We start from the raw sequence: 13,233 nt of genomic DNA, 5'->3' as shown, positions 1-13,233 counted from the left end.
TCTCGGTGGCAGCAGTGGCCCCTCCTCCTCCTCAGCTGCTGCCCAAGGGAGGAGGCCGGCAGCAGTGGCCGTGGAGAGGCAACATGGGGCTCCTGCACAGCCGCCACTGCCACCACTGAGAACAAGCACTGGTTCCTCCTCCTCCTCCAGTTCAGTGGTGGCAGCACTGGAAGGGGAAACAGGGGCATTCCAGCATCAAATCAGAAGCTGGGGTGGCTTTTGTAATTTCAGAACTGTCCCTGGAAAATAGGGACAATTGGAACAGTTGTAGTTTCCCCCAAAGAATCTTGGCAACCGCAGGGACTTCCGGGTTAGCACCATCGACTAATGGCGGATTCCCTCCGAGCTCCGGATTTGGGTCTTGCCGCTGCGGCGACACGGGGACCCTCAGAAATCACAGGCGCTGAAGCCTGTGAACCTGGTGACTCGGCGGGCACCATTTGCGCCCCCCCAACCCGCGAAGGAGCCTTTTTAAAGGCTTCGGAACGGGGGACGGGCGAGCGGCGCGGTGCTGAGAGTCGACTGCTTCTCATGCGGAGTGAAGCCGCATGCCATGGTCGGAGAGCGCTGACTTCTTCTTGTGAACAATTGGACTTTAAAAGCAACAACCCGTGAGTAGTACAGAAATTGGATTTGCAAAGAAAATTTTTTTTTGAATTAGGCACGATTGGGGAAGGTGCAAACAGGAAGTCCGTCTCCCCGTCTTGTAAATAATTTAAAGCAAGGACTAGTTAACTAAGGTCGAGAGAACTTCTTCTTCTTTATTGGGTAAAAGACATTAATTTCACGATTTGGCAGTATAAGTAATTTTACTGGAGGATAAGAGCTAATTTTGAGAGTACCACCCCCCCGGACCCGGGAGTGATCCGCGAGAGAGCCTGTTGAGGAGATATAGAAGAGTTTGACAGCTGTCAAATTAGCTGTCAAGAAGGAAAAAGAGAACTTTGTTTCTGCTGTCTCTGCTGGATATATTTGTTACAATTTGGTTATATTTTGTTGAAAACAAGGAAGAACTGATACAAACTAACTTGATTTTTGGATTTGAACTGGAAGGAAGATTAAGTAACCAAAATCCCTCTAGAGGGGGTTTTGGGACATTACAAGAATGGCTGAAGGAGGAAAAATTCAAGCTAAATTGGACAGAGTTTTTCTTCTCTTGGGAAAGTTACAAGGCCAAATTGATGTTTTGGCTACCAATGTTGCAACTCTGGACTTAACAGTAAACAAATTCATTGAATTTGATAAGGATTTGACTCAGGAAGTTCATGCAGCTGGACAAGAAGAGAAACTTGAGAGATTTGAGAGTGTGGAGAAAGAGATATACCGTATTTTTCCCTCTATTACACGCAGATTTTTTCTCCTAAAAAGTAAGGGGAAATGTCTGTGCGTGTTATTGAGCGAATGTGTGGTCCCTGGAGCTGACAAGCGCGAGTGAAGGCAAAAATCAGGCAAATATCAAATCGTCCGGAGAAGGGAAGCCTTGAAAGGAGGAAGCTCTGCCTCAGGGTCTTACTGCCCACCCGCTTCTGTTTCCTTACTGTGTTTGCTCAAACGGAACAAAGAGCAGAGAAAACCCCTCCCCTCCAGGCAAGCAGAGTGGAAAGCAGCAGAGCGTCCTTCTAATTCCTCTCCGTGCGTCTGGGACTCGAAGGCAACATGCAGGTTGGGGGGGGGAGAGAGAGAGCGAGCTGGTTGGCTTGTGTGGGGGGGGGACTTTTGCCTTCCTTTCCTCCCTCCGGTAAAACCCCTCTCCTGCATTCTTAGCCAGCTGCTTCTCTGCACACCCCTCTCCTTGTCGCTTCTATGTTTTTCCTTCCCTCCCTACTTAAAACGTGGTTCCAGTCACGGATCCACATGGATCCTCAGGATCTTTGCATTGAGTCACCCCAAATTCACCATCAGATAACATAGCAATGATCTGATGCAAAAACAGGGCTGCAATGGTGCAAAAACATGGTTACAAAGCACGGATCCACATGGATCCTCAGGATCTTTGCATTGGGTCACCCCAAATTCACCATCAGATCACATAGCATGTCCATGGCTACAGCCTGCACCAAAAAAATCACGCACCCACTGTTGCCTGGGGCGGCAATGGTACAAAAACGTGGTTACAAAGCATGGATCCACATGGATCCTCAGGATCTTTGCATTGGGTCACCCCAAGTTCACCATCAGATCACATAGCATGTCCATGGCTACAGCCTGCACCAAAAAAATCACGCACCCACTGTTGCCTGGGGCTGCAATGGTGCAAAAACGTGGTTACAAAGCATGGATCCACATGGATCCTCAGGATCTTTGCATTGGGTCACCCCAAGTTCACCATCAGATCACATAGCATGTCCATGGCTACAGCCTGCACCAAAAAAATCACGCACCCACTGTTGCCTGGGGCTGCAATGGTGCAAAAACATGGTTACAAAGCATGGATCCACATGGATCCTCAGGATCTTTGCATTGGGTCACCCCAAATTCACCATCAGATCACATAGCATGTCCATGGCTACAGCCTGCACCAAAAAAATCACGCACCCACTGTTGCCTGGGGCTGCAATGGTGCAAAAACGTGGTTACAAAGCATGGATCCACATGGATCCTCAGGATCTTTGCATTGGGTCACCCCAAATTCACCATCAGATCACATAGCATGTCCATGGCTACAGCCTGCACCAAAAAAATCACGCACCCACTGTTGCCTGGGGCTGCAATGGTGCAAAAACGTGGTTACAAAGCATGGATCCACATGGATCCTCAGGATCTTTGCATTGGGCTACCCCAAACTCACCGTCAAATCACATGTCTGTGGCCGCAGCATGAAGCACAAAAATGATACATCCACTGTTTCATTCAGAATTTTTTTTTCTTGTTTTCCTCCTCTAAAAACTATGTGCGTGTTATGGTCAGGTGCGTGTTATCGAGCAAAAAATACGGTATGTTGTTTCTGAGGAAAAGGAAGGAGGAGATGTAATGTTGCAGATGACAAAGGAGAGCCAGAGGCCTGACATGATGGTTACAAAGGAAAATAAGTACTGGATGATGAAAATCTGGTCTGAATTGGAGATTGAAGAATGGAGAGATCTCCTTATGTGGAGATCTGAAGACCTATGGATTACAAATTTGATTAAGGTGGAAGTTGGAGCTTTCGGGACATTTGGACTTAAAAGGAGTAAGAAACAAGATTCGGGCTCCACTTTTAAGTATGGAGGTCCGGCTGGAAGAAACATGGACCCTATTGGGACAGAGCTTCTCCGAGATCTGGTGTTTAATACTAAGGACTACCAAAAAAACCGGCAGAGAGGAATTGAGAGAGAATTAAGAGCCTCGGACGTGAGGTCTCCAGGCTGATAGTAGACTAAGACTGATGGACATTTGTTGGGGATCGAAACCGGGAAAGGGTGGGGTGGGGTTTGGGAATCCAAAGGGTGTACAATTATAATCTGTTTTTTTATTTTGTTTTGTTATTAGTATGAAAATTGGGGAATTCGTGGAAGGGAATTTGGGTCAACTTTAGAAAAAAGTTTTAAGAATGAGCACTGATGTACAAATATTGATGTTTATAAGTTAAAATTGGTTTTTCTAAAATGAATTAAATATAAAAAGGTCAAAAATTGGGGATAAGAACTTCTTGAACTAACAATTTGAATTGGAATATAAGAAGGGGAGGTGTGGGGAAGTCAGGGAAATATGTTATTGAAAATACGGATTGTAAACTTTATGTGTTTTTAACTTTTTTGTTTTTTCTTTTTTGATTTTTTAATGTATTAAGGTGGAAAATCTCAATAAATATCTTTTTAAAAAAAAAGAATCTTGGCAACTGCAGTTTGGAGAAAGATCTGAATGTGTGTCAAAGGTACAGTTCTGGATGTGACCTAACAAAATCATAATCTACTGATTACTTTTATTATAACACTCTCCTTTTGTATTTATTTTCTAGCAAAGTGTGTGGCTTTGCTTTTGATGTTTGGTCTTTTTGAAGACAGACTCCCTACCGCCTTTCGAGTCTATGGTTCTAAAATGCTCATTACAAAAGAACAACTGCTATAGCTGTTTGCTTGTTTTAAATTACTTTCTGCTGAGTTGCCTTTCCATTTGCTTGAACACTTTTAAACTGGAGTGGGGAATTTATTCCAGCTGGCGGGTCCAATCCAGACACCACCCCCCGCAAAAGCACTATCATGCCACTTTAAAATTCATGGCTTCCCTGCAAATTTTCTCAGGTCTGTGCAAATTTTGCAAGCATTTCCCTTCCCTTTTTTATTTATCTCATAAAATGTATACACTGCTCGATTGGGCGGGGGGGAGGATGACAACTCAAAACCATTTACAAAAAAAGATAAAACTATAAAAATTATCACTACAGCAATAATTTGCAGCAGTAATTTAAAGTCTACAAAAAGTGTTAACACAACCACAGATTGAAACAAATTAAAACTCACATCAACTTTCTAAATATCTAGGTAGGCTTGTTTAAACAAAAATCTTTCCAGCAGGCACCAAAAGAATACAGTGACGGTGCCTGCTTGGTATCAATAGGCGGGGAGTTCCAAAGTGTAAGGGCTGCCACAATAAATGATGGAGCACTTACAAATGAGGAGCAGGGATTATGTGACACTCGTAGTAGTGCCAATTCCACTGATCACAGTGGTTGAGTGGGCAAATACAGTGGTACTTTGGGTTAAGAACTTAATTCGTTCCGGAGGTCCATACTTAACCTGAAACTGTTCTTAACCTGAAGCACCACTTTAGATAATGGGGCCTCCTGCTGCTGCTGCCGTGCCGCTGGAGCACGATTTCTGTTCTCAACCTGAAGCAAAGTTCTTAACCTGAAGCACTATTTCTGGGTTAGTGGAGTCTGAAACCTGAAGTGTATGTAACCCGAGGTACCACTGTACAGGGCAAGGCGATCTCATAGGTAAACTGGTCCCAAGTTATTAAGAAACACCTTGAACTTGGCTCAGTAGCAAATTGGCAACCAGTGCAGATCTCTAGCATTGGTGATTTATGCTGACCTTTACGAATGCGCTCTTCCCCATAGGCATTTTTGTATCCCTTGTTTGGCTGGAGAACAGCACCACACAATGCCAGAGTCCTTCTCATTGGTCGGCCTACTTTGCTCTGGCAAAGGAGTAAGGGATGGAACATAGGAATTACAACCTATTTTGAACTCTTCATTAAACTCCACTGGTCTGGACATGCTGCATTTTGTTTTTGGCTTTTTAAAGAAAGCCTTTTATGTATATTTGACTCAAGTACAGCCAGCCAGCACACAAAGTGTGCTCAGGGCAGCTTTGGAGAAGAAGCATAAGGCAGAATTGCAGCAAAACGTTGGCCTGTTTGAATAGAAACTGGGCGTATCATTGCAGGATCCCAGCCAGAACAGGGTGACTAACACCTTGTGCATGCAAGGAACCCGTGAGCTGCATTTTCCCAACACTGCTGACCAGGTGTTGGTTAGCACTCCTACCTTTAAAGGTGCAGTGCATATTTGTTGAAAGAATCCTAAGAGCGTTTCTTCAGAAGGAAGGCCAGATCTACTTATGCAGTGAAATAGAGTTGGGGCCAAATCCTGGTAATGTGGACGCTGCAGAGGTTAGGAAGCTCATTCTTGAAAGCTTCTCTGCAAGGAGAAATGTAGCACAGCAAGGAATGAGCTAAGCTGGAGCGTGTCCCCTGCCTAGTGTGTCTATTTATAATGTGAAGGGAGGTTTTTATTGTTCTTGAGTAGCATTCAAAACTGGCATCCCTCACCTGCAGCCTGAAGTGGTACAACTTTATCGCAGGATTCTAGCACTTGATCGTGTCTTGAATTTGATTCTACATGTCTTGATTAAGTTTAGGAGCGAGCTACAAGATAAGCAGGAGGAGGCAGGAGGCAGGAGAATTCTGGAATGTACCATTAGGCTGTAGAGGAACAATCATTTGTTTGACTCTTCCAGCCCAAGGACAACTGAGCATGCTCAGTGGGCACATCATGCTCGCTGACAGCAAGAATTAAAAGAAAACAGGAAAGAATGCAGGAGGAAGACTGGGACAGGCTGGCTGTAACCCTGAACAGGAACATTCCACACTGCAACATTTTGTTACAGGTTCTACTTGTATTCACTAAAATGCACAACTATGTTCAGCTTAGTGAGAGGGATATGGAAGCTTCTGCTGGTTGTGAGGAAGTCTTGGCTTTCCCGTCATTTCTTTAAAACCCTGCCTGGAAACAGAGCGGCACCAGGCAGCAAGAAAGGCTGGCGAAAGCATTTTAGGGCATGACTTGAATGTCGTCATCATGGGTCCTCCTGGGTAAAGCATTTCCCTCCTCTTTAAAGTGCTGGTCCATGTTTATTCATCGCTAGCAAGGCAGGGATCGCAAGGGATGGACGCATCTCTTGGGATGTGAATTTCAGTTGTCCAAGCTTCTTAATGTTCCAGTCTTAAATTCTGTTCTTCACATTTCGGTAACAATCTGTTTTTTTCCAAAAACAAAAAAGCAAATCATCATGAAAATACACCAGCAGTTTAGTGTGCATTTCACCACATATTTCTGTGTGCAGTTTGGACTAATATACAATTTCAGCAAGCAACTTTCCACCATATAATGAATTTTTGTATGCTATTTTCAGAACTATAGGTGTTGTTCTGCACACCTTCCCCTAGCTTATGCATTTTTGTAAGCATTATACATGGGACGCGGGTGGCGCTGTGGGTTAAACCACAGAGCCTAGGACTTGCCAATTAGAAGGTCGGCAGTTCGAATCCCCGCGACGGGGTGAGCTCCCATTGCTCTGTCCCTGCTCCTGCCAACCTAGCAGTTCAAAAGCACGTCAAAGTGCATGTAGATAAGTAGGTACCACTCCGGTGGGAAGGTAAACGTCGTTTCCATCACAACTCTGGTTCGCCAGAAGCGGCTTAGTCCTGCTGGCCACATGACCTGGAAGCTGTACGGTGGCTCCCTCGGCCAATAAAGCGAGATGAGTGCCACAACCCCAAAGTCGTCCGCGACTGGACCTTACGGTCAGGGGTCCCTTTACCTTTTCCTTTAAGCATTATACTTGGCTGCAGAACTGCATTACAAAATTTGGAGAAGTGTAGATTTTGAGCCATGTCTCAGTTTGCATTGTTTTGAAAATTTGATGAGTCCGCCTTTAAATGCAAACTGAATGAATTTCTCACCCCTATCTGTGACCCAAAACCTGCCTTTAACCCAAACATGCATTTGGGATCCCATTTCTTTTTCCTCCTTCTTTTACCAGATATTTGTTGGGTTGTATCATCATCATCATACTTATTTTATTACCTGCCCTTCACCCTGAGGTCCCGGGTAGGTTATAACAGTTTAAAATACAGTCTAACATAGTTTTAAAACTAACAAAAAAAACCAGTCACAAAAAATAGGGTGGATCCTGATTTGGGGGCAGCGGAGGGGCTATCAGGAGATTGATAGCGTTGCCATATTTCAAGAGGTAAAAAAAGCTTTTTTAGGGCAATCGCCTGATAGCACCCTCACTGCCACAGAGCCAGAAACCCACCACTGATTGCAAAATATACTGAAGAGAGTGTAAAATATGTTGCTCTCCTAGGCCAAGTATCATGTTGCTAAAATCAAATGCTCCTCCACCCTCTAATTCATTTATTTAGAAGGTATATGGTTTCTAAGAATCTATTCTCTCGAATTTGTGCCTCTCAGCTTAACAGTTGGATTGTGCATATCAATCGCTGTGCAGAAATTAGATCAGGTAGATATTTAGGTGATTGGCAGTAGATCAGTAAGGATTTCCGACTCCCAATTGTTTAAAAATTGCAACTGCAAAATGACTTCTTTAGCCTAGGCAGCTGAAATGAGGAAAGCTGGGGCAACTCAGTCAGATGGGTGGGGTACTATTAATTATTATTATTATTATTATTATTATTATTATTATTATTATTATTATTATGGCTGGATTTTCTTCTCTTTAGAAGAGGAAAAGAAGCAGTAGACCACACAGAACTATCATTCTTTCTCTCTCCTGCTCTCACCAGCAAGGCTAGGCCTTTCGTCCCTTCACAGTTTGCTTGTTTTCCTTTTCCCTCCTCACCCATTTTTCCTTACTTGTTGGGTCTTTTTATACTGTAAGCCTGAGGGAAGGGGCTGCATTATTTCTGTCGATTTGCAAGCTGCTCTGTGAGAGCTTTTCCAGCTAAAATCCTTTGTCTAAGAAAGACTGTGAGTATTTGTAGGACGAATGTGAAACTGTGATGCTCCCTTGTTATTTTTACTATTGGATACTGCATGCTGTTTATGTAATCTTGTTGTATATGTATTGGAATATGGCTTTTTGTATGTTGTGTTGCTATTGCATTGCCATGTTATTATAAGATTGTTTTTGTAATGTTTGTTTGAAACACATTCTTGTTTTTTGTAGTGTTTGAAATGCATTCCTCTTTGTTGCAAGCCGCTGTGGGCACAAATAAAAGGAATGAATAAGCAAAACTACCCCACACAGGCAGAGGGTTACAGTGCAATCCCACCCTTATCTATTCATGCAATCATGGCATTGTAGAGGTCTACTCAGAAGTGAGCCCCACTGAGTTCCATGGGGCTTATTCCCAAGTAAGTTGGGTCAGAGCTGAAGGCATATAACACACAGCTGCCAAACTAGACACGACCCCATCCAAGTCATGAGCGGCTGCATGAATGAGGTTTCCCCCCCTTTTTCTTTTAAAAGTGAATCGAAGTCAGGCTGATCCAGATGGGGACCGAGGCGGTGGGAGGGGGCTTTCGCCCTTTGCCCCCCTGCCATTTGCACGAGAAGGCAAACTCCCTTCCTTGGAAGTCCTGGAACCGCAGCCTTTGCCGGGATGCAGGTAAGGCTGCTCTCCTCCCCAGCGCTGTCCTGGGAGTAAGTCCACTTGCGAAGCTGAGTGCCGGGATGCTGGTCCCCAGGACTGGGATCCCGAGGAAGCCCCCCCCCGGGGGTGGAGGCTGCCCGCCCGCCCTTCCCCGTGGCGGGCAGCAGGGCGGAGCAGGTGATCCCTCCCGGCGGAGGCGAGTTCCCGCCCCTGCGCTCTGACTCGGCGGCGGCGCTGCTGCTGCACCCTCGGGCCGCCCGGGCGGAGCAGCGCAGGAAAGTTCCTCCGTCGACGGCGGCGCCGGGCGGGCAGTGCAGCGGCGGAGAGGGCAGCGCCGCGGGCCGGATCCCGCCCCTGAGCTGAGCATGGCGGCGGCGGCGGCGGAGCCGGGAGCCGCGCAGGCCGGAGGGGGCTGACTTGGAGCCGCCTGCGGGCTGGAAGCACCGAGCGCGGAAGAGGCAGAGAGCGAGCGAGCGAGCGGGGAGGGGATCCCTCCCAGCCCCGGCATGGCCCGCTGGATCCCCACCAAGCGCGAGAAGTACGGCGTCGGTGAGTGATCGCAGGCAGAGGGATTCCTCTCCCCCCACCCCCGCCCCTTACTGGACTTGCGGTTCCCACGTGCAACAACACGCGTGCCGTCTGCCTCTTCTTCCTTGGCCCGGGTCGTGGGGACGCGCCCAGCATCTTCTGAATTAACCCTCTGCTTGCTTGCTGAGTTTCCTTCCTAGCACTATTCCCCGCTCTCCTCGCCCTGGATAAAGTCCATCCTATGGCAGAGCTGCCTCCCACCCCCGTCTTAGATCAGATAACACCCTAGATTGTGTGAATGGTTACATTTGGCTGCGCGGGTCGGCTCAAAAACACCACCCATTCAGTTCAATGGGCCTTACTCCCGGAGGGAGCGTGTGTAGGATTGCAGCGCGTTTGGGGAAACGTTAACTCCACCGCAGCTCTATAACTCGGGAGGAATAAATCTTTCTTCTTCCTTCTCTCTCCCGTCTCCACCCCCCCTTCTTCTTTGAAAGTTTCTGGAGGAGAGCATTCAAGATCCTTTAAGCTGATTGGTTACCCATTAACACCTTTTTCTGATCTGTCATCCCGCCTGGATGGGGAGAGGGAGGCGGGTGGATTCCCTCTGCTCCACACCCAAAGGGACCTCTGATTCACGCTGCAGGCTGCGGAGGGTTGTAAATGTGGAATAAGGAAGCTTTGCTCTGTGTGAATTGACGGGGGGGGGGGGGGCGTAAGGCTGCATGTTCTGACAAAGGTCACTCTGGCCCTCGCTGCTAATGGTCTGCTTATGGGGCTTTTCCATAGAAGTCATCCTTTCCAAGTTAAACTGTCTTGGAACCAGGGCTTTTTTCCAACCGGAACTCACCAGAACTCAGTTCTGGCTCCTCTCAGGTTGGCCCTGTTGCCATTATAAGAGAACAAGGGAGGCGTTCATGGTGAGTTCCAGCACCTCTTTTTCTAGAAAAATGGCACTGCTTGGAACAGTCACCCAGCAACCTTTTTCAGATCTGGGATTTGCATTATTATTATTATTATTATTATTATTACTATTATTATTATTATTATTATTATTATTATTATTATTATTATTATTTTATTACCTTTTCCCTCAAAGCAGCTTACAGATAAAATAAGAGCAGCTAAAAACATAAGGGAGAACTCATTAAAAACAATTAAACATTAATAGAGTTAAAAATGTATACAGCACATGTATAAATACACACTCACAAAATTTCTTAGAAACTTACAATCACAACAAAATTGGCACTGCACCAGCCCCCTCATTAAAAGTAGATGTCCACCTGTGTGACCATTTCTTTATTTCTCTATTTATACCAGTGCTTCTCAAACTTGAGTCTCCAGCTGATGTTGGACTAACCTGCGCCCCCACCATCCCTGACCACTGGTCCTAGCTAGGGATGATGGGAGTTGTAGTCCAGCAACAACTGGGGAAATACTGATTTGTACAATAGATTTATGTGCTCTTGTGACTAACCCTCGGTCAGACTGTGATGCCTAGTGGTGGGTCTTTTGTGCCCGGTGAAGACTAATGCCTGTGACACTCCACATGTTGTTGGACTCCAACTCCCATCATCCCTGTGCTGGCTGGGACTGATGGGAGTTGCAGTCCAACAGCATCTGGAGAGCCTTAAGAAAAATCCATTGTGACCCAGAAGTGTTTTCCTCTATTCTCAATGGTGTAAGAGTTGGTTGAGGTTGCTCAGTGAGGCGCTTTGTATGTGCTCAGAGACACTTCACATGTTCTCGTGCAGAGTGCTTAACTGAAAACAGGTGGTGGGACTAAGCGGAGTCCTGACCAAAATCAAGTCCTGTTCATGTTCGCTGGGTCTTGGGGGTTAGAGCACTGGATTTAGACTGGAGAGACTTGTGTTCAAATGCTGTCCTGGCCACAAAGCTTGCTAGGTGAAGCTGGCCTGGTCTGCCTCACAGGGTTGTTGTAATAATTGTAAAAGGGTGAGGGGGAGAGTTATGTATGGTTCCTTGATGTTCTGTGGAAAGCTGGAATAAAAATGCAACCTCTTCCCCAATGCCTCTTCCAATCTTCCCCCAAAGATTGCTGCTCTCACGCCACTGCAAAATGGCATCCTTTCGTTTCAACTTTCAGTTTTATTCCATGCTCCCAGCACTGTGTTTTCCTTTGACTCCCCCTTTTTTGCCTTTTAAGCCCCCACCAGAGTGCCATCAGGGCAGAAATCCAGGGTGGCACTTGGCAAGGAGCTCCCCGGCCCCCATGCAGTATGGATGGCCCAACCCATTTTGATATGAGTGAAGTCATAAAAACATTAGGTTTGAGGCCTAGTTACCAATCAACACCTAGGCTAGAGGTTCCCCAAACCGTTTTATAAATGGTTTTCTTTTCAGTTCTGTTCTGGCCGCCTTATCTCAGAAAGGATGTCTTTGAGCTGGGAAAGCTGAAGAAAAGGGCAAGCAAAACAGACCTGTGAGTTGGAGCGCCTTACCTAGAAGGAGAGGCTGAAGGAGCCTTCCCCATCCTGGTGCCTTTTAGGTGTTCTCTTCTACAGCTCCCGCCAGCCCCAGCCAGCAAGGCTGGGAGTTGTGGTCCTAAACGTCTGGCAGGCACCAGGTTGCAGAAGGGTGGGCAGAAACATTGACAGGAGGGAAGATTCATAAGTGAGTTTAAAAGAAAAGAAAAAGACAAGAAGGAGCTGCAACAAAATATTGCAGCGTGAAGGTCTCCCTATTCAGTATTCCAGTTTACAGTATTCCCTTCCATTGCCCTCCCTGACTTCCTCTCCTTGCTCCTTTAAAGTACTTTAGTACAGTCGTACCTTGGAAGTCAAATGGAATCCATTCCGGAAGTCCGTTCAACTTCCAAAACGTTCGAAAACCAAAGCGCAGCTTCTGATTGGCTGCAGGAGAAGCCACGGAAGCCCTGACGGACATTCGGCTTCCAAAAGAACATTTGCAAACCGGAACAGTCACTTCCGAGTTTGCGGTATTCGGGATTCAAAATGTCTGAGTTCCAAGGCGTTTGGGATCCAAGGTATGACTGTATTAAGTAAATGTAATACTGCACAGTTACCTCTCCCTCTTATAAGTTTTTCTTTTTTACTTGTACAAACCTTCTGGGTTCCCTGAAGTCTACTGAAGCCTCCCTCTTTTGTGTGTGAATAGTACCATTTTGGCTATATAACCAGCAGTGCTCACAACCTGAATGTAGGCAATAGATGGACTTGCAATGTTGCTGGAACTTTGAGGCATAAAGAAATAAATCTTTATGAACAATGTAGGGCATTCAGTTTGATGCCTTTGATTGGGAGTTAGACGAATTCATAGCGGGCAAGTCTATCAGTGGCTATTGTCCATGGAAGCTAAGCAGAACCTCCAAGGACAGAGGCAGTGTACCTCTGAATATCATGTGGTGAACTATAGCAAGTAGGTGTGTTGCCTTCATGTTCTGCTTATGGGCTTCGCAAAAGTGTTTGGGTGGCCATTGCCGGAAATTGAATGCTGGTCTAGATGGGCCACCCATCTTGATCCAGCCAAGGACTCTGAATATGTTCAGGTTCTCATTGAGAAGAGAAAGGCAAGAAATCAACTTGAGTCAAGGGGTCCTTGTTGGTTGTCCTTGATTGCTGGCTCTCTCTCTCTTTCTGGTGGAACAGAAGAGTGAAATTCCTTAACTGCCCACTTGAACTCCAAGCAAGATTCCAGTGTCTTCCTACCCCTGTGATGCTGTGAGATGTTGTGCTTTGGAAACCCCTGGACTTTACCTTCTCTCTCTGCTGGGGACACTGGAGGAATTTGATCTTTGCGATACAAATTGTACTAATGCCCAGATTAGAACATAGCAGTCTGTCTGATTCTGCACTGTTCTGAGCGGTGTGCTGCAGTTCTTGTCTCAAAACTATAAACCGT

The 13,233-nt window shown here is 46.1% G+C and overlaps 1 protein-coding gene across 3 annotated transcripts in view; it reads left to right on the top strand.

The window, feature by feature from the left end:
- Positions 1 to 9,060: 9,060 nt before the first annotated feature.
- The window catches only part of DOCK5 (dedicator of cytokinesis 5), a 145,343-nt gene continuing 141,170 nt past the window's right edge, over positions 9,061 to 13,233 (top strand). For 2 of the 3 annotated variants that reach the window (XM_053366506.1, XM_053366507.1), the window contains exon 1: positions 9,061 to 9,369. In XM_053366506.1, the coding sequence (XP_053222481.1) occupies positions 9,327 to 9,369 (43 nt within the window). In that variant the 5' untranslated portion in view covers positions 9,061 to 9,326. The remainder of the gene's footprint in view (positions 9,370 to 13,233) is intronic. The other variant, XM_053366504.1, reaches the window with a different exon arrangement.

Source organism: Podarcis raffonei, chromosome 15 (assembly GCF_027172205.1).
Source record: "Podarcis raffonei isolate rPodRaf1 chromosome 15, rPodRaf1.pri, whole genome shotgun sequence".
Classification (NCBI taxonomy): Eukaryota; Metazoa; Chordata; class Lepidosauria; order Squamata; family Lacertidae; genus Podarcis; species Podarcis raffonei.
This window is presented reverse-complemented; position numbering and strand designations above follow the sequence as displayed.